The 23,141-nt window shown below is 48.5% G+C and overlaps 2 protein-coding genes and 1 long non-coding RNA gene across 4 annotated transcripts; 1 reads left to right on the plus strand and 2 right to left on the minus strand.

Annotated features, from left to right (window-relative positions):
- Positions 1 to 5,763: 5,763 nt before the first annotated feature.
- Positions 5,764 to 12,560, minus strand: COX14 (cytochrome c oxidase assembly factor COX14). The gene is made up of 2 exons (XM_079937322.1): positions 12,303 to 12,560; positions 5,764 to 8,165 (listed from the first exon to the last, which is right to left on the minus strand). The coding sequence occupies exon 2, from the start codon at positions 8,155 to 8,157 to the stop codon at positions 7,984 to 7,986; it is 174 nt and encodes a 57-aa protein (XP_079793448.1). The 5' UTR covers positions 8,158 to 8,165; positions 12,303 to 12,560; the 3' UTR covers positions 5,764 to 7,983.
- A 298-nt stretch (positions 12,561 to 12,858) lies between these two features.
- Positions 12,859 to 23,077, minus strand: GPD1 (glycerol-3-phosphate dehydrogenase 1). Of its 2 annotated transcripts, none has more exons than XM_079937298.1 (9): positions 22,604 to 23,077; positions 20,253 to 20,439; positions 19,544 to 19,721; positions 18,565 to 18,705; positions 17,831 to 17,969; positions 17,479 to 17,591; positions 16,559 to 16,792; positions 16,227 to 16,333; positions 12,859 to 15,323 (listed from the first exon to the last, which is right to left on the minus strand). In XM_079937298.1, exons 1-9 carry the CDS (start codon positions 22,623 to 22,625, stop codon positions 15,227 to 15,229), a joined length of 1,218 nt encoding a protein of 405 aa, XP_079793424.1. In that variant the 5' UTR covers positions 22,626 to 23,077; the 3' UTR covers positions 12,859 to 15,226. The 2 variants fall into 2 exon arrangements, with proteins under 2 accessions (XP_079793424.1, XP_079793425.1); XM_079937299.1 differs by lacking the exon at positions 22,604 to 23,077 and adding an exon at positions 20,979 to 21,166.
- LOC307194302 lies at positions 16,764 to 18,736 on the plus strand. The gene is made up of 4 exons (XR_013830547.1): positions 16,764 to 16,813; positions 17,115 to 17,300; positions 18,082 to 18,186; positions 18,601 to 18,736. It is a non-coding gene; the product is annotated as an uncharacterized lncRNA (long non-coding RNA).
- Positions 23,078 to 23,141: the final 64 nt, after the last annotated feature.

The following is a 23,141-nucleotide window of genomic DNA, read 5'->3' on the forward strand; positions in this document are numbered from 1 at the left end:
TTTTTTTTTTTTTTTTTTTTTGCGGTACGCGGGCCTCTCACTGTTGTGGCCTCTCCCGTTGCGGAGCACAGGCTCCGGACGCGCAGGCTCAGCGGCCATGGCTCACGGGGCCAGCTGCTCCGCGGCATGTGGGATCTTCCCGGACCGGGGCACGAACCCGTGTCCCCTGCATCGGCAGGCGGACTCTCAACCACTGCATCACCAGGGAAGCCCAACAGTACTTTTTAAACCCAAAAATATATCTAGGGTACTTCTGTAGTAGACATACAGAAACATACAGCAACTGCAGGATGGATAGTGCTTATCTTTATGGAGTGGGGGGGGGTGTGGATTTGGTATGAAATTTTATTTCTGGTGCTCTTCAATAAGTTTGGAATAATTCATTTTTAAAAACTTTTTAAATGTAAAAACAAGTATGTGGCATTTTCAGGGAACTCTGATCTGTTGCAGTTGGATCAAAGTGGCAGGAGATGAGAATAAGAAGGTTGCTTGGGGCCAGATTGTGAAGAACCTTGACAGTCAGGCCAAAGAGTTAAATTTTAGCTGGTAGGTCATGGGAGCCACAAAGTTTTAAAGCAGTAAGATGAGTCTTCTAAAAGCAGTTGTAGAGAGGGTTTTCCTAGGACTTGGAACGTAACCTAAGAGAGATAAAGAAAATGGCTTTTTTAAAAAGGGGCCTATGAATTGGCATAGGGCAGTACACAGTAGGGTTATCTGTACCACCTTCACCTCAGCCGTCGGCATACAATTCTGTTTTTTCTAGTTCAGCAAGGTCTCTCATAGGGCAGGTCTCACCAAAAAGAGTTCAGCCACAAGCCCTAAGCCTATAAAAGTAGATTTGGGATCTGCTTTCGCTCAACTGACTTCTATGAAAGACTTTTAGGAAACAATATAAAACTTTCTAGCAGCAACATGGCTTTGCTGGTAATAATTTATTATAAGGAATTGTGGCTCGTGCAGTTATGGAGGTATTCCTTGTGGCTGGTCTCTTTCCTTCATTGTCCTCTCTCTCCAATAAGGTTCTTAGGACAAGCTATAACCCTGCTACCAAAGCTGATCCTGACTAACACAGGGTGGGGAGAGCTATGATGTCCCAAGCTTTGCCCATTAGTCCTTCTCTCCTGAGTCTTTGGCCTCTGAATAGTTGAAGAGACCAGCAAAAAGAGAATTCAATCAGCATATATTTCTTTATGTACATGTAAACACATTGAAAATGGTAGAAAAAATACACCAAACTGTTAACACAGGCAATTTCTGAGTAGGGAAATGGGAAGGGGTGTTGGGGTGGGACAGAGTGACAAGGGGCACTTTTATTTATCTGTATTTTAAAATATTTTCCATTGAAAATATATTCACGTATTGAGTCCTGACCTTAAGGAGTTACAAACTAGTAGATATGATATAAATGAACACAATTTTTTTTCTTAAACAAAAAGCAAAAAACCTGTTGAAGCAAGTGTGGCAATATGTTCAAAACAGTTAAAACAGGAATAAGTATATGGGTTTTATTTCTAAATTCCCTCAGCTTTTGTATATGTTTGTAACTCAAAAAATATTTTTGTTATAAAAGCTACATATGCTCATGGTAAAAATATGTTAAGTACATGACATCTCCATTCACCCTAATCATTATTAACAGTTTGGTATATAGCCTTCTAGAACCACTTGTCAGATAACCAAATGTATACAAATGTGTTTCTTTTAAAACAAAAATGAGATTATACCATACATATTCTGCTGGTTTTGACTGATAACATTCCATTTTATGGGTATACCGTTATTCATTAACTAATTCTTGAGCTTATTTAAGGCTCTTTACTATTAACATAATACTGCAAATAATAACCTTGTACGAAAATATTGTACAGTTGTGTGACTGTTTCTAAGGGCAAGAGTCCTAGCAGTGAAATAACTAGGTAAGAGGGTATAGACGCTTTAAATTTTTGGTAGAAAAAGACTATACAAACTTGTATGGCCATTAACGAGAGATTGCCCTGTATTATTTAAGTATTAAAAGTGCTGTGAAAGGGGTGGTTGTTATGGAGTACAAGAGGTCTTAAATATCATGATAGGGAATTTGACCTTGACCCAGTAGCCAGTGGTTCTCATCTCTATAAAAAGCCTAATAGCATTTTTTTTTTCTCTTGCATAAGGCATTTAAGGGCATACATTTCCTGACATGATCTTGGGCTGTGTCCTGTAATTTTATATGAAATACTTTGTTTTATTGCTTTAAAGAAGGTAAGAAATTTCAGTTTTGGTCTTTCTCTTTGATTTGAGGGTTGCCCAGGAATATTCCATTTCCACGTAGTTGAGAATATCATTATTTATTTATAATTTTATTGGATGTGATCAGAGCATACAGTCTGTAAAATTCCTGCAATCTGTAAAATTCCTACTTTTAAATTTGTTAAAAAATTGTTTTAAATAGTCAATCAGTGTTTATAAGTGAACTGTAGATATTCACAGAAGATCTATTCTATACTTATTATATATACACACACGTGTGTATAAGGTTTGTTGTTTGTATTTTCCATTTCTTCTCAGTCCTTACTTTATTCTTCTAGTGCTGTTCAGTCTGAACAAAGTAAGATAGACTCTCAACATAATTGTATTTTTAACCTGTTCTCCTGTATTCCTAAGAATTTTTCTTTAGTTTTTTTCATTGCTTTGTTTGTTGCAAATTTATGATAACCACCCTTCATAATTTATGTCTTTTTATATTACCAGATGATCTCTTTATTCCATTTAGTGTTTGTTAACCTTTCTTAATATTACCATTCTTGCTTTACATTCGTTTGCATTTCTGGTATGTCTTACCCATCTATTTTCAACTTCTCTTTATTAGTGAGTATGTTTATTAGAAACTATATATACTTTGGATTTGCTCTTTTAGCCCAGTCTATTAGATTTTGTCTTTTAATGGGAGAATTCAGTCTGTTGATATTTAGTGTAATAACCGATGAACTTAATTATATTTCTTCGTCTTAATTTGACAGCAAATAAGTCTATTCTTCTTTATTAAATATAGTTCATGCTCAGTAAATACTAAACAATTGCTTGAGTTTAGGTTTTAACAAGCTTTTTTGAAATGACAGTAGGTGCTCCAAGTGAAAATGAGGTAGGAAAGGACTGAACCTAGGCAGGGAGTAAGACTGGACGGATATATATTGGCATATTACGTATTATCTACTCTATTAGAGTTCTCCAGAGAATCGGAACCAATACATTAGAGAGAGAATAAGAGTGAGGGCAAGAGAGACTGACTTATTTCAGGGAATTGGCTAACACAGTTGTAGGGACTGGGAGGTCTGAAATTTAGAGCAGGCCGGCAGGCTGAAAATGCAGTGAAGAGTTGTTGCAGTCCAAGATCCACAGGCTGGAAACTCAGGTAGGGGTTCTATGTTACGTTCTTAATGCCGAATTCCTTCTTTGTGAACTCTGTCTTTGCTTTTAAGGCCTCAGCTGATTGGGTGAGGCCCATCCATATTATGGAGGACAACGTGCTTTACTCCAAGTTGGCTGATACGTTAATTACACCTAAAAAATACCTTCAAAGCAACATGCAGACTGATGTTTGATGAAACAACTGGGCACCATAGCCTAGCCAAGTTGAAACAAAATTAACCATCACCTCAACACCATAGCAAAAGCTGACCAAATATGAATGGATTATTTCTAAACCAGGTGGTTACAAATATTTGTAACACTCCCTTTGCTATCCTTAAATGCAATTAACATTTAACTTATCTACTGTACACATAATTTTTAAAAATCACCATAATGTTCTAATAGTAATATAAAGGATATGTTTTAAGAATTTATAATAAAATTATTTCCACATATAAATATTGGGCATAGTTATACTAGCACTCAGATGCTTGCACTTCTGTACATTCACCATGAATACAGTGGCTACAAATGCAGACTGATACTATCGTGTTGTGTCAGAGATTCAAATGCCAGGAACAGACTCTGCCATCAATGGCATGGTTTTTTGAAATGGTGAACAAAAGTTCTAAATAAACTACACTACAATCTCCCCTCCATTTATACAGTAATTGCATGCCTAGAGGATTCAGAGTACACTAAAAACTGTACAAAAAATACTTCATATTTATAGGTAAAAGAGGTTATAGGCTCAGCTAATTATAGATTTTTTCACTTGAATATTTATAGAGACATTTGATAGTTGTGCAGGACTTGGGACAGTATGTTGTGTAAGACTATCCCAGACATTGTGAGAATTCTGGCATCCTTGGCCTCCACCTACCAGACGCCATACCAGACGCCAGAGATGCTTCCCAATCATTGTGACAATCAAAACACTTTCACCTCTGTTGTGTGTGTGGGGTGCCACTTCTGCTGAGAACTACTGTAGTAAATAATAAGAAGCTATCAAAAGTATTTTTTCTCCCCTCAACTTTTTGAGAAATCGGAAAAAAAAAAAAAACAAAAACATTAAGAATGCTGTATGCTCTCATATTTCCAATACCCCAAATTAATACCTCTAACATTTTGTCTTACTTCAAATCTTATTTTTAAAAGAAATAAAAAATTAGAGACCTGTGACCTTGTGATATAATAAATATATAATTGGTCTTAGTCCCAGGTTCTTGGCACAGAGCTTCTAAGACCCTTGGGAATCTCCAGAGTGATATATCTTTTTATTTGCTAATGAGGTTACTCTTGGTGGGCCCCTAGATAGTTTCAGGTTGGGAGCTGGTTGCCAGAGGAACAAGACAAGGCAGATTAGAAGGCTGAAACTTTCAGCCCCACATTCCCGATCTCCTGGGAGGGGAGAGGTGCTGGGGATTGGGTTAATCATTGAATGGCTGATGATTTAATCATGCTTATATAATGGAACCTCCATTAAAACTCTATAAACAGTGAGGTTCAGAGAGCTTCTGGGTGGAACACATAGAGATGCTGATACAGGGATGGGCCCTATGCATCTCTTCCATTTGGTTGTTCCTGAGTGGTATCCTTTATAATAAACTAGTAATAATAAATAGTTTCTCTGAGTTCAGTCACGTGAGCCATCACAGCAAACCTGAGGAGGAGGTCGTGGGAACGGATCTGTAGCTGTCAGGCAAAGTTTGGGTGACCTGGGCACCCCACTACTTGTGAATGATTGAGCCCTTAACCTGTGGTGTCTGCGCTAACTCCACGTAGCTTAGTGGCAGAACTGAACTGCAGGACATAGTTGGTGTCTGGAGAGTTGGAGAATTGTTTGGTGTGGGAAAAACATATTTGGTGGTAGAAGTGTTGTGAGTAGAGGAAACAGTTTCCATTTAAGACCCCCCCCTCTGCCCTCTTCCACCTCACCTCATCCCCAATGTAACGACTACTATTGTCCTTTCAATCTATTTTTTATACTTTTATAATCACATATGTATCCATAACAACATAGAATATGAATTTCCCCATGGGTTTGTGATGTATCCTCTATCATATTCAATTTCTCACAGATACACTGATCTGTGTCTGAGTTTATTATTCTGTGCCATTGATCTATTTGTCTGCTCCTGCACTAGTACCACAACATTTAGATTACTATTAGCTTTCTACTATGTCTTGATATCTGGTAACCCCAACCCATCTTCTTTGTTTCTTTTCAAAACTGTCTTAGATACCTGTGCTTTTAAAGATTTTTTTAGAGAAAAAGTGGTGTCTTCTATAGATACTTGGCCCAGCATGGGAGCGTGAAGAGTCAGAGAAACCTTTTAGGAAAAAGAGGATAGAAAGGATGTTCCATTTAGAGAGAAAGAAAGAACAGGCATGGAGACAAGAAACAACGTGCAACCACACAGGTCATTTGATTTTACTAGAACACAAAGGGTGAGGTAGGAACATAAGGTGGGTCAAGACTTAAGGACCTCATACACCATACCAAGGAGTCTGGACTGGACCTTATAGGTCAGGGATTCTTAACCTATTGTCTGTGGTTGAGCTTCAGAGGGGATCCAAAGCAGAATGCCATAATCGAATCTGTTCCAAATAGATGTCTCTGACAGCAATGTGGCAAATATGAGGTCAAGATTGGAACTAAGACCCCTAAAAGGCTCCTGCAAAAGTATAAGCAAGAAATGACAAGGGTAGAACTGACTGAATGGATGTTTAAATGGTAGAAATTAATAAGACAGTTACTTGGTTGGGAGTAGGGTACAGAGAATAGTGTAATGAGACTCCCATAATCCTGACTTAAATGATAGTGAAAATAAGGGGAAAAAAACAAGTAGGTCCGGGAGATATGAAGGAATGCTGTTAGTCGTGGACAAGTTAGAGAGGACTATAGGATTTGAGTGGATATAGCAAGCAACTGGATATATCTGAAGCTCCAAAGGTGAACCTGGAAGATACAAATGTGGAGGTCAGCAGCAGGTGTTAATAGCTGACAGGTACCGGAGTATTAATATGAATTGTCTCATTTAATCTCAGACCAATCTTCTAACTTAGAAACTACCACTTAAGCAAGTTTATGTACTGCAAAGAAGGAAGAGGGTGAGTTAGATAACTAATGGAGCAAGGTCTGGGGTTGAGAAGGGTAAGGCTGGAGGCAGGGCAGCAGTTCGGATGCTCAGCTGTGGGCACAGGCTGGACAGGGAAGCAGTTTAGATCAAAAAGGGGGTGAAAGATTGGAAGGAAAAAAAGGAATCCAAAGATTTGAAGTATTCAAGTTCTCGAATACAGTGAAAATGAGAATATAAGAAAGCTCCTCAAAAAGGACTGATTTTACACTGTTTGAAAGTGGCACTGGGGAGCTGAGAGCATGGTCACTTTACTGTCTGTACAGGCAAATGAGAAAGCAGAGAAGGCAGTGGAGTCCCTGGTTAACACATCAAGAGAGGATGGGAGTAAATGAGTTGAGGATATAGGAATGCTGAGTTTTTAAATCATGGAAGAGGGCCTTCAGGTGAAAGGTTTAGGAATGGGGGACAAAGGTCAGAGCAGTATGTACATGAGAGAGGACAGGTGTCCAAAGGGGTTGATATTTTGGGCGATCACCAAGAATGATGTGAACAAGCAAGCCTCAAAGCTCAAAATGAAATGGTGGTGGGACTTCCCTGGCGGTCTAGTGGTTAAGACTCTGGGCTTCCGCTGCAGGGGGCACGGGTTCAAACTAAGATTCCACATGCCGCGTGGCCAAAAAAAAAAACGATGGCAAGAATATCTCTTCATAGTTGGATTTTACCTTGAATGCATCGTTTTCTTTCAAATCCTCTTCACAACTCTGCAATCAGACCTGCAGGTAGATTCTTGTGCAGTGGCACAGTGAGAAATCAACCCTGATGCTAATACTAGACCCACTATGCTTAAGGAGATGGACTGCATTACTGTAGGCTGCCCAAAAGCCCTTCACATTTTAAGAACTATCCGCCTCCATTTTGTGCAATTTTAACAGCTGTTAAACAAGGGCCTCTGCCTCCTTGGCTCAGAAGTGCACATGTGGCCAAGCTGGCCAGAGAACTCCATTACCTGGACACAGTTTAATTGGTCCAGGAATGGTCACTGACCACAAAAGAGCTTTGGTCTTTACAGAGTCTTCTCAGGAGATTTATACAGATGCTGGGACAGTCTTTTCTCTGAGATCAGGAGAGCTGAGATTACTACTCCTAGAACTGTATATCCCCTACTTCATGGGTGCTAAGAGCTCAAGGTATGGAAATCCAGTCTGTGACTAGAAAACTGGTAGTCAAGACCCCACCTCTGTAGTCCATACCCTGTTCAAGTAAACAAAAACACCAAGACACAGACATGGCAAAATATTTAATGTCTGTAGGTGTGCCTCACCCTCCCATTCCTGTTATGATTCAATAGCCTCTCCAAACTGACTGTACCAGAAAAAACATGGGCACTTTTTCCCAGCAGAGTTCGAAAACCATTAAGGCCCTGATCCTCTTGACTCAGAAATGATTGCAGGTGAGGTCTTTCCACAACATGCCTCAGGTCTCTCTGCTCAAGGAAAAAAGCCCCCCAGTTCTACGGGACTCCTGAGGTCTTCTGTTCTTCTGCAGCCTGGCGCTGGGAGCTGCGCCGCTGGAAATAGTGGTAGACTCGGACACTGCAGAGGTAGCCCCCGTAAACAGTGAGGAGCATCATGGAGGTGGAGAAGGTCTTGTAGCCAATGTCGGCTAGTTGCTTGGCAGTTGGCATGTTGTCCCCTACAAAGACAGACTAGATTTAGACCCAAGGATAAGGCCTCATCTGCCCAGCCCACTTACCTGTTTAAGACCATTCTATAACTTCTCAGTTTGTCTGCACTCTATTCTGAATGGCCCCTAGACATATGCAGTCTTATACTGGAAGATATTGTTTGGGAAGTCTTAAGATTCAAAAGGGCAAATAAAGTCTGCATACGAGATACAGAAACACAGCTGGAACCAGGTGTATCTGAATGACATTACAGCTAACACCTGACCCTCCATGTTTATGGAAAGACATGACTGGTATGGACCACCCAGAAATGTTCTTAATTGGTATATTACTTTAGGCATACATCAGTTTTTCTGGCTAGTAGGGAATTTATTGAAGTAGCCAGAGATTAAACATTAGCAGTGAATTATTCTCTGTAGGAGGACCGAATGGGAGCCTTCTGGGCAATATCCAATTTGTTTTCCCATAAAACCATCTTATTTATGGTGCTCAGGTTCCCAGGTTAGTCTTCAAGCATCTGTTTAAGCCATAATATACTTGAAATAGTGCCAACAGTATGTTTATGTTATTTCAGTTAGACATAACCTTCTACAGCATTAATCTTGAATTCCAAACATAAAACCAAGAACCTATCCCAAGGGCTAAAATGAAACTTACTGTGTCCCCAGCAAATTAACTCACATTTGCATGAGATAACTTCCAACTTAACTGTTCCCTGGACATTTCCCTGGACATTCTGAGCCAGGGAACAAGAGAAAGTTTAGAATGGGAATCTCTCATCTTGAACAAAACGTTCCTCAGTTTGGGACTATGAATGTATATTCTCAGCCTCCTCTCTGTTGAGGGAATTAAAATTAAAAGACTGAAGTTAGTGAGAATAACTTCTTTCTTAAAAGTCAAGAATATGAAAGGAGAAAAGTTCAGGTTAGCTGGTTGAGGGGGTCAGGGGTAGGGTGTGACATCTAAGTGCTTCTCAGAGTAAGTCCCATGGGCTGAACACTGCCTTTGAGCCAGTCCCTGAGGGTAGATCCCACACTGAACTGAGGCACAGCTTCCTTGAATCATAATTCCAAGTGACTATTGAAAGTGACATTAAATAAGGTCAGAGGAAGAAAACCAAATGGCACAGGGACAAGATGAGAAAGGGTTGTATTCAGGTTATCTGGGGTTTGAAAGGACCCCAAGCTGTGAGACAGTAAGAAAACACACACGTGCCACGGAGCAACTAAGCCCGTGTGCCACAACTACTGAGCCTGCGCTCTAGAGCCCACGTGCCTAGAGCCCGTGCTCCGCAACAAGAAGCCCTCGCACCGCAACGAAGAGTAGCCCCTGCTCACGGCAACTAGAGAAAGCCCGGGTGCAGCAACGAAGAACCCCAATGCAGCCAAAAATAAATAAAATAAATAAATTTATTTAAAAAAAACAAACAAAAAGAACACACATATACACACAGAGCAGGACACTAAGGTAATAAACAAGCTCCCAGCAAAGAGACCTGCAGCCTTCAACCTCCCCCTCACTTATTCTTTCTCCTCCTATCCCCCATTACCCTGGCCAGATGCTAACCAGTTATAGGACCACCTCTTCTCAGGGCTGGAGGAAGAAGGACAGGATAGTACATCTTGCCTAGAAGACTGACAGATCTACTGACAGATGAAATTTTTCTAGAACCTCATTTTCCTCACTTGTCTAATCCAACCTGAGATTTCTCCTATTTTCAAATTAACAAAAACTTTTCACAGATCCTGAGCTAAGGCAGGGCAACGGAAAAACAGAAGACAGATGAAGAAGTTATTCTAGAGGTAGAACAAGGCTTATTAACTGAATGGGCTAGGGCAAAGCTGAAAATATCTCCAAGTTAACAACTGAGGAAACTTTATGGAGTGGGATACTGCTAATAGAAGAAAGAAGAAACAGGTGTGTGTCACTATGTGTGTAGGGGGATGGTGGTGTCAATAAGCATCAGTCAAGAAGATCATGAACTGGACATGTTAAAGTTAAGATGCTCAATAAAGGGACTTCCCTGGTGGCGCAGTGGTTAAGAATCCGCCTGCCAATGCAGGGGACACGGGTTCCATCCCTGGTCCGGGAAGATCCCACATGTCGCAGAGCAACTAAGCCCGTGCGCCACAACTACTGAGCCTGCGCTCTAGAGCCCGCGAGCCACCACCACTGAGCCCCACGCGCCTAGAGCCCGTGCTCCGCAACAAGAGAAGCCACCGCAATGAGAAGCCCGCATACTGCAACGAAGAGAAGCCCCCGCTCTCTGCAACAAGAGAAAGCCCACGCGCAACAACGAAGACCGAACGCAGCCCCCCTCCAAAAAAAACAAGAAAGAAAAGATGCTCAATACAATATTCATGTGATGATGTCTGTCAGGCACATGGATATGCAAATTTGGAACAAATCCTAGGAGAGAGGCTAGGCTACGGATACATATGGAAGTAACAAGTGTCACTGAAACAGATGATAAAACCCAAGAGAAAGAGGCCAAGGGAACGCCAGTTTGAAGAAAGAAAACAATTACGGAAAGAAAACAGGTAGGAAATTCCAGAAACATCTGGGATGCATTTTCATTTAACTACAACAGTGGTTGAAAATCACTGCTGTATCAAATCACTACCACTGACAGAGGTATGCTGTATCTTTGGGTGTACTGGGCCAGAATAAAAATTGGGAAACACTACTGTAAAGTGCCATGAAAACTGGTCAGATGGGATCACTGGATGGGAACAGGTGACCAGATCACAGGTAAACCTAGGACAGAAGTCAATTTAGTGCACTAAATTGGAACAGGCATTAAGTAAAAAGCATGGATTCTTAGCCAGAGCCCCAGCAGGCCCCATGAACCCCGTCCCGCGAGGTTCACGTGTCTGTGCATTTTTTTCTAGGACGCAGAAAAACAGATTATTAGAAGGATCATAACTCCCTCTCACCCCAAAGATAAGAATTGATATTCTTGTGATTTGCTGGTTAAGCGAACAGGAGTGATAGGGCAGCAGCCTGAAAAGGTAACAAGGTCAAGTAAATTCTAGTTTTGTTTTGCTTATTGATAAGGAGATATGACTATGTTTTAGAGGAGAAGAAACGTGGCTAAACTGAGGATAAAAGTGAGGTGGATGGGATGGAACAAAATCTAGGATGGCCCAGGAAAAGATGAAATTAGAAGCCCAGGTAGAAGGATTAACCTTGGAAATGAAGAAAACTTTTGAGGTTAGCAGGAGAACATTCTCATCTGAGGGACATCCATTTTCTCAATAAAGCTCAAGGCTGGGTCTTTTATGGGGTTAGACTGAAGGTTTCAGAAAAACAGGAAAAAGAAAACAAGAACCATAATGGAAATGACATAGGGGTGCAATCTGCAAAAACCTTTTCAGATTGTGGCTCTTTTCTCTTTTTCTGCCCCCTAAACATGGGAGGACCTCAAGGCTCAGGTCTCGCCTCTGGAAAACTCATTTCCTCAAATGGATCCATCCACCTCAGCTTAGATTTACTCACTTATCTGTCTACCTTTTACTCGTGCTATAAAGGCTGCAGAGAATATGGCTTGTGTCTCAAAGGAGCTTATGGTCTGATGGGGATAAGCTATGCACCCAAAATTCTGTTAGACGAAGTGGAAGACGCCGGTGACCAGAAGAGAAGAGGCGTTTTGAGAGTTCAAAGACAAGGTGGAGGCTCAAGGAAAGTCAGCAGAAAGGTGGGGACGGGGGTGTGGGGGTTGGGCAGCTGTCGTTTTAGAAGGGTAGGCAGGATTTACACCGGTATAGAAGAGGGAGGGGGAGAGCATTCCAGGAATTGAAAGCAGCAAAGGAGCGGATCCAGTTAATCGATAAGCAGGAAGGGTGCCCGGGAAAGCTGCATTTCAGGGCGCAGCGGACTGCAAGACAAGGAAGCGTCAGAGCTACTGGAGTCAGAGCGTGGAGGGCCGAGATGCGCGGTGGCAGTCACGGTGTGACAGGAACCTACAGCCGCAAGGAGCTAGCTGGGCTGGAAGCGGCGCAGATCGCGGCACAGGGTACGCGGCAACCTCAAGGGCGCCGAAGCCCGAAGACTGGGCGTGGGAGGATGCGGAAAGCAAAGGCCGGCCCGAGCGGGCGCGCCTCTGCGGACAGGCGGCCCAGGCTCGGGCCTGGCAGACGCCGTACCTGGATGCTGCCGCTCCCTCCCTTCCGACCGAGGCCTCCTGCCTGCGCCACCTCCTAGCTCAGCCGGAAGCAGCACCCGGGTCCAGAAGAGTGAGGGTACCGCCCAGGGACAACCCTGAACGCTGAGGCGCTATTGGTGCGGAACGCCACCCTTTCTCGCACCCCCACGCTCCGCTAAAGCTCTAGGATTGCGCTCCCGACGCGAGGTACTGCCCCTCGCGCCAGACGCAGCATAACCCCGCCCACCGAGACGAGAGCCCGCGCCGGCTGCAGCTCCGACTGGTTGCTGCCTTTGAACATCCGGCTTCCGGGTCAGCCGCCCTTACTACGCATCCTCAGACGAGCCTTCCTCTCGGAGAGGCCCGTTGGTTTCTGGGGGTTGTAGTCATTCTCCGTTGAGAAAGGGTCTTTGGCGACCCAAACTCTGGAACGGGAACTTTTAGGATACTCAGTCACCACAGAAGAGAGCCGGCCAATCCCCAGCCTGCGGCGCGGTGACGTCTCCGGTAGCTGGGTAGGTTCTCTCGGAGTCCGCCCTCTGGAGGGGGCTGCGCGGCCCCTACAGCCTGGAGGTGCCCTCTTACCCTGGGCAGGCCTTCAGCTGAGCTCAGGAACCCGACCCGCCCTGCGAGGCTTGGACCGCCGAGGATTGCGGCAGGTTTGGCCATGGCCACGGAGTAGGCGCGAGGGTCGAATCTCCGTAATGTTTCTGTCCCGTATGTGACCTCCCCGCTTGCAAGCGGCTTGATAAAGCCCCAAAGAAGCGCCGGGAAGGGGTTGGGAGGGGGTGCCATTTGGGGGAAGGGGGACTGCGTGGGCACCCCTGCAAGGGGCCGGGAGTGGCTGGAATGATCGACGAAGGATTTCTTTTCCTTTTTTCGTTTTTCCTCCGGCATGAGTGAAAACATGTACATGCATACGCCCTACCACATGCACTTAAGCGCCCTTCCCTAATTTGTTTATGCAAAAACCACGCTTTATTAGGTAGACAAGTAAGCCTTGTTCGAAAGCCTCAGATTCAGTTAATTGTGGAGTGAGCAAAAGTAGGCAAAGGGGGGCTTCCCTGGTGGCGCAGTGGTTGAGAGTCCGCCTGCCGATGCAGGGGACACGGGTTCGTGCCCCGGTCCTAGAGGATCCCACATGCCGCGGAGCGGCTGGGCCCGTGAGCCATGGCCGCTGAGCCTGCGCGTCCGGAGCCTGTGCTCCGCAACGGGAGAGGCCACAACAGTGAGACGCCCGCGTACAGCAAAAAAAAAAAAAAAAAGTAGGCAAAGGTTTTTGACTATCTAAGAGGGTCGCAGCTGCAGCCTAGGGAAGGGAGCTGTCTTTCTGCCCCGACTTTGACCTCCTGGGGAAGCAGCTCCTGAGCCCAGCCAGATCTGGGGTGACTGTGCCCCTCACTCTCGCTGCCTGATCCAGGCAGCTCCGCCCTTCACTGGTAAGACTGACTTCTCAGGGGCTAGGGGCTGAGAGGAGCCTGCCTCCCTGGTTTGTCCAGGAGTAAGGGAGGGTTAACATAATGCTGGCCAGAGCCACAGCATGCCAGATGCTGCCACACAGGAAGCTGAGACCCTCTGCTGGATGTGACAGGAGCCCTCGGCCTCTATTTATAGCCAGGGGTCCAAGCTGCTGACCGGTGACATTCTCCGGCTGCCATTCCATCCTGGAGCAAGGCCACTGCAAAGCACACTCCTCTCCCTCCTCCCCTTCCTGTTCTTCCCTCACCCCAGCTGGTACGGAGGCTTGAATTTTTTTCCTCCTCCACGAGTTTCCCAGCTCCTGAGGTGCTGAAGTAGTCAATACCTCATGAGAAGGCCTTCAGGTGACAAAGGAGAGCCGGCCTTGGAATTCAGACCACAGAGATGAGGACCTGCTCATCCTCCCTTACCCACTCTCTGGCTCCCTGGCCTGCAGATACAGGAACCGGTTAGCTGCCCTGGCTGCTCTGGGGGTAGCTGAGAACTAGGGACAGGGTTTAGGAGGTAAGGGGTGGATCCAAGATGTCCTGGGGAGATAGCAGCAGGAGGGACCCAGCTGACACCTCCCCCCACTAGAGCTCCTGAGAAGGGAGGCAGGGCAATTACAAAGGTCACAGGGAGTAGAGTGATCTGAGCCTGCTGTGAAGAGGTGTAGCTCTGTCAGCAGATTAAGTTCTGCTCCCCAGAGAGGGTGCTGGCAGGGAGGGTGAGAGAGCCTTGGAAAGGTCACACATGGTGGGGTGGAGCTGGCAAAGAACTAGGAACTGGGAAGTCCCAGGAGAGAATGACAAGCCCCATGGCCAGAGATGCCAGCGTGGCAGCAACTCTGGTGCCAGGCAGCCTGGGGGAGGGGGAAGGGGATGACCAGAGGTTTCTGAGGAAACCTCAGAAGAAGCTGAGGTTTCTAGGAGAAGCTAGAAGGGGGTTGTATTTTGCGAACAAACAGAGATCCATTGATGCCATGTGGGGCCTGGCAGAGGTCTACATCAGCCCAAAAGCCCAGACCCCTCCCTGCAGCCCTCGCCTCATCCCTCTTGCAGCTGAGGTACTTCTTTAGCCATTAACTGGGCTTGAGGACAGCAGTCCTGGTCTGTGTGAGGCCTCTTTGCCTTGCCTCCCTCCCCTCCCCTCCTCCCCCCACATACTCAAAGCAGGCAGCACTGGGGCTGATTCTACCCCTCCCAGAGGACAGGGAGAAAGCCCCACATATGGAGAGGGACTAGGCAACTCCACTTCTGGTGCGATGAGGTGGCAGGAGGCTGCGGGCTGCTTGTGCTTCAAGATCTCCAGGCAGGTGGCCAGGCCCACAGGCACCTGTCCTCCAGTGAAAAGCTGAGAAGACGCTACTGTGTGGGGAGTCCCAGAGATCGTGGTGGCCAGGCACCCCAAGCTTCTGCCTGTCTCCGCTGGGGTAAAGAGGCTGCCTGGCCTGGGCCCCAGCCCTGCTCACAGATGTTCTGGATGATTCTGCAGGCAGCGAATGAATTCACCTACTGGCTGGTTCTCGTAGCATACCTTGTACACAGCCATGAACAGAGGGAACCTAGAATGGGGAAGGACAGAACCAGCTGGGCCTCCAGGCAAATCCCCTAACCCTCCACTCCCTACTCTCCCGCCTTGGAGCTCAGGCGGACTCTGGCTCTCAATTTCCCATCGCTGAGAATGTGTATTTCCTAGCCCCGGGGTTTAGGGTCAGGTTTCTATTGCCCTGCTCCCTATGGTATTGAACCCTGGCATGAACTTTTTGTTCCAATTAGGCAAGCCTCAGTAACATCAGCTGTAAAACAGGGTCAATATAACAAAGTAGTGAAGAAGTGATTATGAATTATGTGAAGGTGCTCAATAAATGCCAGTTTCCTTCTTCCCAGCCTGTTGCCCAGGCCGCTCCCTTTACCAGGAGGCTTTACCCTGACCAGCCGCGAGCCGATCTTCTGAGCCTGTTTCGTACTCTCTTGCTCTAGGATTCTTTCCCAGATCAACCGAGTTCTGCTCTGATCAGCCCATCACCCCTGCTGTCTTGTGCTCCCTGAAAAGGAGCACCTTGAAGCAGAGACTTTCCTTTTCCTCACACCTCAGCACCCAGGACAGGATTCACGGAACAAAAGGGTTGGCCTTGGGGGAGCAGCTTAGACTGAGGGTGATGGACAAAGAGGCAGAACAGTCAGAGGAGCTTATTCCTGTCCACCCCCATAGCAGAGGACAAGGAGGAAAGGACAGAGAGCGGCCACGCAGAGGGGTCCAAGCAATGTGGTATAAAGAGCACTAGACTGGAAAGAATTCAAAGACAACGAACGAGCTGGGGGACAGCGGGCATACCAGACCCTGGCCAAGCTCTAGGCTCTGTCTGCCCACTTCACAGACTGAGGAGGGTTCAGGAAGATGATGAATGGGGAGAGCACTTCTGTCGGTGGTTCCCTCCATCAGTGGGGCTGGGGCAGACGCTTACTTGTCCAGCAGGCCCTTGCGCTGGAGGATGCTGTGTAGCTCCCGGGCTGTCTGGGGCCCCTGCAGCTTCTGCCCATTCAGCATCTCTTTCTCCAGCTGCTCAATGGACTGTGAAGAAAACAGGACAGGCAAATGGAAATGGGAGAGGAGAGTTGTCAGTGTGAGACAGAGAGTCTGGGACTCTGGGAGGAGGTGGGTCTTAAGAGGAAAGAAAGGCTGGGAATGTTCCCAACAATCTTAATGTCTGTGTTCAAGAGATGCCTCGAGCCACGTTCCTCTCCCTGAACACCTACAGGGGCCCACCCTCCATTCTTCATTCTCCCCAGGGCCCACCTTTCCTGTGCGGGCGAAGGCCTCTGCCACCTTGCGGTTCCGCCCTCCGTAGCAGGTAGTGATGAGATCAGCAACACCGCAGCTCTCCAAGAAGGTGGCAGGGGACACAGGGCCACTGCAGAAGAGCTTGGTGAAAGCGATCATCTCCATGAGCCCCAGTCGGATCACGGCCGCCTTGGTGTTGTCGCCAAAGCCCAGCCCATCACAGAAGCCAGCCCCCACGGCCACTATATTCTTTGAAGAGTGAAGTCACGGGTGAGAAAGGATCCCCTCCCGCAGGCCCCACTTGGGGCCTTCGGCACCTGCCTCATGCCCCTCCCATCAGCCATGACACGCTCACTGAATAAGTGAAGGAAGGTGGGTGGGCTCCTCAACTATTTTCACCTCTTGGTTTTCCCACTTGCTGCACTCCCTTCTTTTAGCCTGGGCTTGTGCTTTCCGGCTCCCCAGCCCTGCCCTATACTTCATCCTTGAGGACTTTTCCTGAAAACCAGTCTTCCACCTCGCCCTCCCAACCACGGCTATTTTGTTCTATGCCCCCGATATCCATCCATAGGTCTGTCCAGGATCCAGAGTTCTGGCCATCAATCCGTCTGGGTGTCCTGGACGTCTTATCTCCCATTAGCCTGAGTGCTCCCCCTGGGCATCTCCTCTTCCCCCTGGACCAACCTTTGGAGCCAGGGACAGGGATGTCCCACAAGGGGCTATGGGGGAAAGGAAGAAGGAAGCCCAATGTCTGATGGTAAGTAATCGGCAGACCTGAGCGAGCCTGGCCTTGCTTCTGCCCTTCTTCCCATGTGTATGAGACTTGGTGGGGAAGGGCAGTGAGTGCCTGGAGTCCCAGCAACCTTGTACAGCTAAGCCAGGCCCTCTTTCAGGGCCTTCTCCCCACCCCATAGCTGCCTCTGAAGCCCTCTCACCTTTAAGGCCCCACAGAGCTCTACTGTGTCCACCTCTTGCACCACCGTGATGCGGAAATTGGGTGTCTGCATCAGCTCTTTCAGAAGCTGTCCCTGGGCCAGGTCCTTGCAGCCTAAAGTAGGGAGGGGATAAGGCTTTAAGAAGGGACTCTTGACTCTTCTTCCCACAACTGCCCTAAGCAGGACCTACAGCTCTTGCCGTAGGGGTGCCCCAACTCCCCTCACCTTTGATGCTGGGATCTTCTTCCTTCACCTGCCTTATGGGGAGAAGATGGCTAAGTGGGTGGGGAATATAGCCTGGGGAGGCGATGTAACTGGAGTTGCATTATCTATGTGGGTGGTGGGGTCTCACCAATGGTTGTCTCACAGAACTTCTCATCAGCCACCTCGCTGGCAATGTTGGCCCCCATCAGCACGCTCATGGGGATGCCAAGGCGCTCCCCAATCACTTCAGAGATGAGCTTCAGCCCGTTGGGGCCCTCGTCTACCCCCTGGGCACAGGATGGAGCTCAGGCCAGGTGCCTTTTATCCCCAACTGAGGGCTTCCCACCTAGAAATCCTGCCCATTGCAAATTCACTGTTCATCAATGTCCCTCCCCAAAGGTCCTCCCCTATTCCAGTGCAGCCAAAGCTAGCTGTGAGGAGAGCAGATAACATGTGAAAACGAATCCATCTGAAAACTCTCCTTCCACAACCTACTTCTCCAAGGTAATGTATCCCCGCCACATCCCTAAACAGCCCACTCCTGAGTACCCCCAACCAACTTCCATCCCAGCCACTGCTCCAAACCAGCTTCCCTTCTCAACTCCTCAAACAAGCCCACTTCTTGTATCCCCTAGGCATCCCTTGTACACCTCCTAAACTCCCCAAGACATCTGCCTCCAAACTCATCTCTTATCTACTCCCCAACCAACCTCCCCTTCCCAGTGGCCCCCCGCATCTGTTTCTCAAGCTTCCCCAAAGCCAGCTCCTCTCTTCAGAAAACTCCTGGCCTACTTCTGCTCTTTTCTGTTTGTCACACTTCACCCACCCTGAGCCCCACAGCAGTTAGCTGCATCCCCATCCACAGGAGGGTGTCCCTGGCACCTTAATAAGAGATATGCCAATGGTGTCTGCCTTCAGGTGGCCCTTGAGCTGATCACAGATCTTGCCGATGAACTGATGGGGTACCACGAAGATCAGGATGTCAGCATCCACTGCAGCCTGGACCACATCTGGGACAGCCACCTGTGGGGGTGACCAGTGTTCATGGGCCTGACGGACTGCTTCTAGCCCCTGTGGAGCCCCATGCAGGAGATCTAGGAGACAGGGTGAGGCTGGTGGGGAAGAAGGAGGGCAGTTTGGGGGTTGAATCTGGAAGGGCTGAACCTGGAGGAACAAGACACTTCTATTCCTTCCGCCTAGCCATCATTCCCTCTAGGTTCCAGCTGTCCTGGGTTCTTGAGGACTCCTGGAAACCTCCTCTCAGCACTCTCCTAGCCCTTGGCTGTGGGATAGTGAGGGAGGCCAAAGGAAGTCTGGGCTTGGCAAGAGGAAGAGGCCAAGTAAGATTTCATCACCCTGCTCCTTAGGGCTCCCAACTGGGAAGGGAGAGCCCCAGTCTTCCTGCTGTCTTTCCTGCTCCCCCTTTCCAGGTGGGGAGTAAGCCACATGGATCTGACCAAAGACCTTAAGTCCAAGGAGCAGTCTCCACATCTACTAATAACCCAGTGAATGAGTAACAGGGTTAGAGCCCGAGGCAGGCACTACCCAGACTCCAAGTCTGGGGGCCAGAGAACCTGTCTTTGGTTGCCACAGAGACCAACTTCCTCATCCTCTCCCCGTCCCTCTCCTGCCTGGAAGCCCACGGGGTGGGGTGGAGATGCAGGGGGATGCATTCAGGTTCTCCCCAGTCCCAGGAAGTGCTCAGGGGAGCAGTTTGGGGGCTGTGCCCAGGGACGCCCTGTGCCTGGAGTAGCCCTCCTGAGATGCTTCTCAAGTACAGGTGGCACGTGAAGTGGCCCCCTCCCAGCAGGAAGCACCCCTTCCACTTCCCTCTCCCTTCTTATGGGGCATTGGGGCTCACCACATTGGGGGGCAACTTGTGCCCTGGCAGGTATTTGACATTCTCATGCTGTGTGTTGATGACCTCTGTCAGCTTTCTGCCCCCGACGTCTTCCTCAAACACCCACATGGTCACCCGTGGGTCAAAGCGTGCCAGCTGGGCTGCGTTGCCACCCACAATCTTGGCGATGGCTGAGCCCCTGGCAGGCGGGGGAGCACAGAAAGTGGAGGAGCGGGGGCGTGAGAGAGGAACAGTGGCGGGAGGGGACAGTGCTCCCCCTCAGGATGTCACAGAAGCCACTGGATTATTTACCTGCCACCTTCCTTGTCACCCCCTCCCCGTGACGCTGCGTCTCTCCTGACCTAGCAGTAGAAGGGAGACTCAGTTTCCTTTCCCTCACACTTTGCTGCTGGAGAAGGGGGCCAGCCTCTTGATCTCCCCCCCACCCCCTAACCCAGGCAGCCTTTCAGGCAGGGAGCACTCTGGAGGCTCCCTTCCCGTGGCGAACAGGTGCTGCTGCCGAGACGCAAGGGCCAGGAGCGGTCTGGGCATTGTCTGTCCTGCCGGGGTAGGCAGAGAAGACAGCAACAGGGGTGGGCCAGGAGCTGGAGGCATTTCCTCCCCACCGACTGCCTCCTGCCCACCAAACCTCCCTCCCTAACCTCCTGTATACTTGAGGGAGCCTCCCCCCCCCCCCCCCCCCCCAGTACTCCTTGACAGAGCCGCTTACCAGTTACCAGAGCCTACAATGCACACTTTCTTGCCGGCCATGGTGCCGCTTCGCTGTCTGGGCCACCAGCTGGGTGCCACTCTCCCCAGCTCCTCTGCCGGCTGGGAGCATATAACTCCAACACACGTGGGTGCCGCCAAGCCCCGCCCTCCAGGGGAGGGGAGGCGGGCGCCCAGGGAGACAGAGTCTGGCAGGGCCAGGGAAAGGGAAGAAAAGGGTAGAGACAGGTGGGGAACAGGAATGGGGCCGAGACCAGGCCTGCTTTTCCTCTTAGGTTTGCCCGCTGACGGTGCTGGCACGCTGCTTCCCTCGGCCCCAGCCCAGGTCCTCAACCCCTCCCTCTCCGCAATGGTTTCATTTTAAGTTCTGCCAAGACCGGGCCCAGATAAGGAGCGAGTGCCCGGTCCCCCCCGACTCCCGTCCCCTAGCACTGGAATAAATTGTATTCAGTCCCAGCAGCAGATCCAGGCATGCCTTCTTTTCCAAGGTAGGAACCGCCCCACTTGTCCCCCCCAGGACCCGGAAAGCTGCTCTATGGGTTCATCCTCTGGCGATGACGGGTCACGTGTTGCCCCACTGCCCGGCTGTGGGTGAGTGAGGTGGGTGGGTGTGGCCCCTTTAAATAAGAGCACATAAGAGGTAAGGACCTGCTCTGGGGGCAACCCAGCCCAAGGATAAGACCCCAAGGGCCCAAGAAACAAAGCACACCAGTGGGCCTCTCCTCACCTGAATGTTTCCCAGGAAGGGGGGCAGGAAAGCCCAAAGTTGGAGGCTCTGATGCCAAGTGGCCCACAGGTGTTTTGCAGACTCTGGGCTTGAGGAGGAGGATAGGAGAGAAAAGAAGGCAGCCCAAGTGTTCACTGTCCTTGAGAGGTACTGAGCTTCCTTCACTTCTTTCTTGGGTTTCCAGGCTAACCCCACACTAGGGGCGCCTTCAGGTTAGTGGCTAGTTTGCAGAAGCCAGAAGGGAAGGGAGGCAGGACCTGGGGCAGTTGTGACCTCTGTAGAGCTTTGTGGTCTCAGATGCTGTAATCAAGAGCAAGTGGGGTGTGCGCTTCTGGGGGGAGGGAGGATGGAAGGGACGCACAGTGCAGTTCAGGGCTCTGCATCGCCCACAGCAACCTGTTTAACTACGAGGGGGAACTCTAGTTTCTAGGCTGATGTGGAGAGTGGGGCAAAGGCCCCTTACACTCCAGCTGTCTGTGCACCTTGGCCTGGAAAGCAGATGGCACTGTGTGCTCACGTGCTGACCTCCTGGCCGGGCCAACTGCTGAGTGGGTGTTTCCATCCCCCTGGGCTGCTGCTGGCTGCAAACAGTGATAAGCACTGGGCCAGAGGGGAGTTTGTGTGCAATCACTGGGTAAGGGTTAAGTGGCCCTGAGGTCAAGACTGGGGAGAAATGGTTTCCTAACTTCTAAGGACTGCCTGGTAAAAAGCCCACCATACTCTACTCCCATGGCCAGGGAGTTCCCTTAGGGGAACATACGTGAAATCAGCAGTTGATTGTTTCTCTTAGGAACAAAATTATGCCTACTACAGAGCCAGCCCCCCCAACGACCACTGTTATTGCACTGGCACTGCGACAAAGGCACCAGTGCCAGGCTGCCGGCTGGGACCACTGATTATGGGTGATGGAAGAGAAAGAATGCTTCTGTCCCTGGCACACAGGATGAGAACCCCAAAGAACGGATGTTTGTGCATAAAATAACCTCTTGTGTTTGCCTAAATGCTTCCATCTTTTTGTCCCTACGATCATTTAAAGTAGTATGGAGACAAAGAATTTGTTCATTTATATAGGAATAAAGAGTGTGCAGAGATTCAGAACTGGCCTGTCACAGGCCAATTATCTGTACCACTAGGGCTCTTTTCCCAAGAGCAAACTGCAGATTTGCTTGAAATTAATAATGGTTCATCAGCCATTCATTACACATGTAATTAGCCTGGGTGAAAACAGATGCCATTTCAATGTCCTTGACATCAATTGTTTCCACTCCCAAGTTATCATCACCCACACACACTCTTCTGCTTTCCCCACTCAAGTCTGATAAACTCCCACATTCCAGATTGGGAATAGTGGTTGTATCCTTGGTGGGTTTGACTGCATATACGCAATACTTGAGTGTTCACATGCATGGAGGCAAAAGTTAATTTTTTAACTACAACTTTGGAATGTAGTTGCCTTCACCCTGTGTTCTAAACCCCCTTCTTGAGTAGAACCAAGCTAGATAATGGCACAAAGGAGGAAAGTAAAGAACTACCAGGTGGGAAGCAGGCATATGATGGAAACTGCAGCAGAATTTCATGCTTCTGCTAATGGGACCCAATCCTGAGCAAAGTCTTCTCAACTCTACCAGTGAAGGCTCGGTTGTCCATAGCACGAGGATGACAGCGCAGCACTTCCACGCCAGTCTCAGGAACTAAAATCTTACTCGGGGTTGAGAAAGTGGAACCTTAAAGAATGGCAGGCACACAGACCACAAACGTCTTCAGTCCTCACACAGCGCTGGCCCGCAGGAAGACAGGAGCCCTGGGAATCCTAGAGGAGGCTCAAGTTCATCAAGTGTAAGGGACCACAGGTACCCAAGGACAGCACCCTCGAGCCAGCAGGTGCCCTGGGGAGTTCAGAAGGACAAGGGAGAGAATGGCAGTGCCACTGTCTTGTTAGAATCTTCCTTAACGGGAACTGAGGACAGGACTCTCAGATGCAGTGATGAAGCCCACTACTCCCAACCAGCACCTGGCCTGCTTGGAGCACTGGGGCTGACAGAACAAGCTCTAAGGTGAGAACCTGAGGTCCCCAGGGTAGAAATCTTGTTTTTCACCATATCCCCAGTGCCTAGAACCACAGCTGGCATAGAGCAGGTGCTCAACAAATATCTGTCAAATAAA

This window comes from Stenella coeruleoalba (assembly GCF_951394435.1).
Source record: "Stenella coeruleoalba genome assembly, chromosome: 11".
NCBI lineage: Eukaryota > Metazoa > Chordata > Mammalia > Artiodactyla > Delphinidae > Stenella > Stenella coeruleoalba.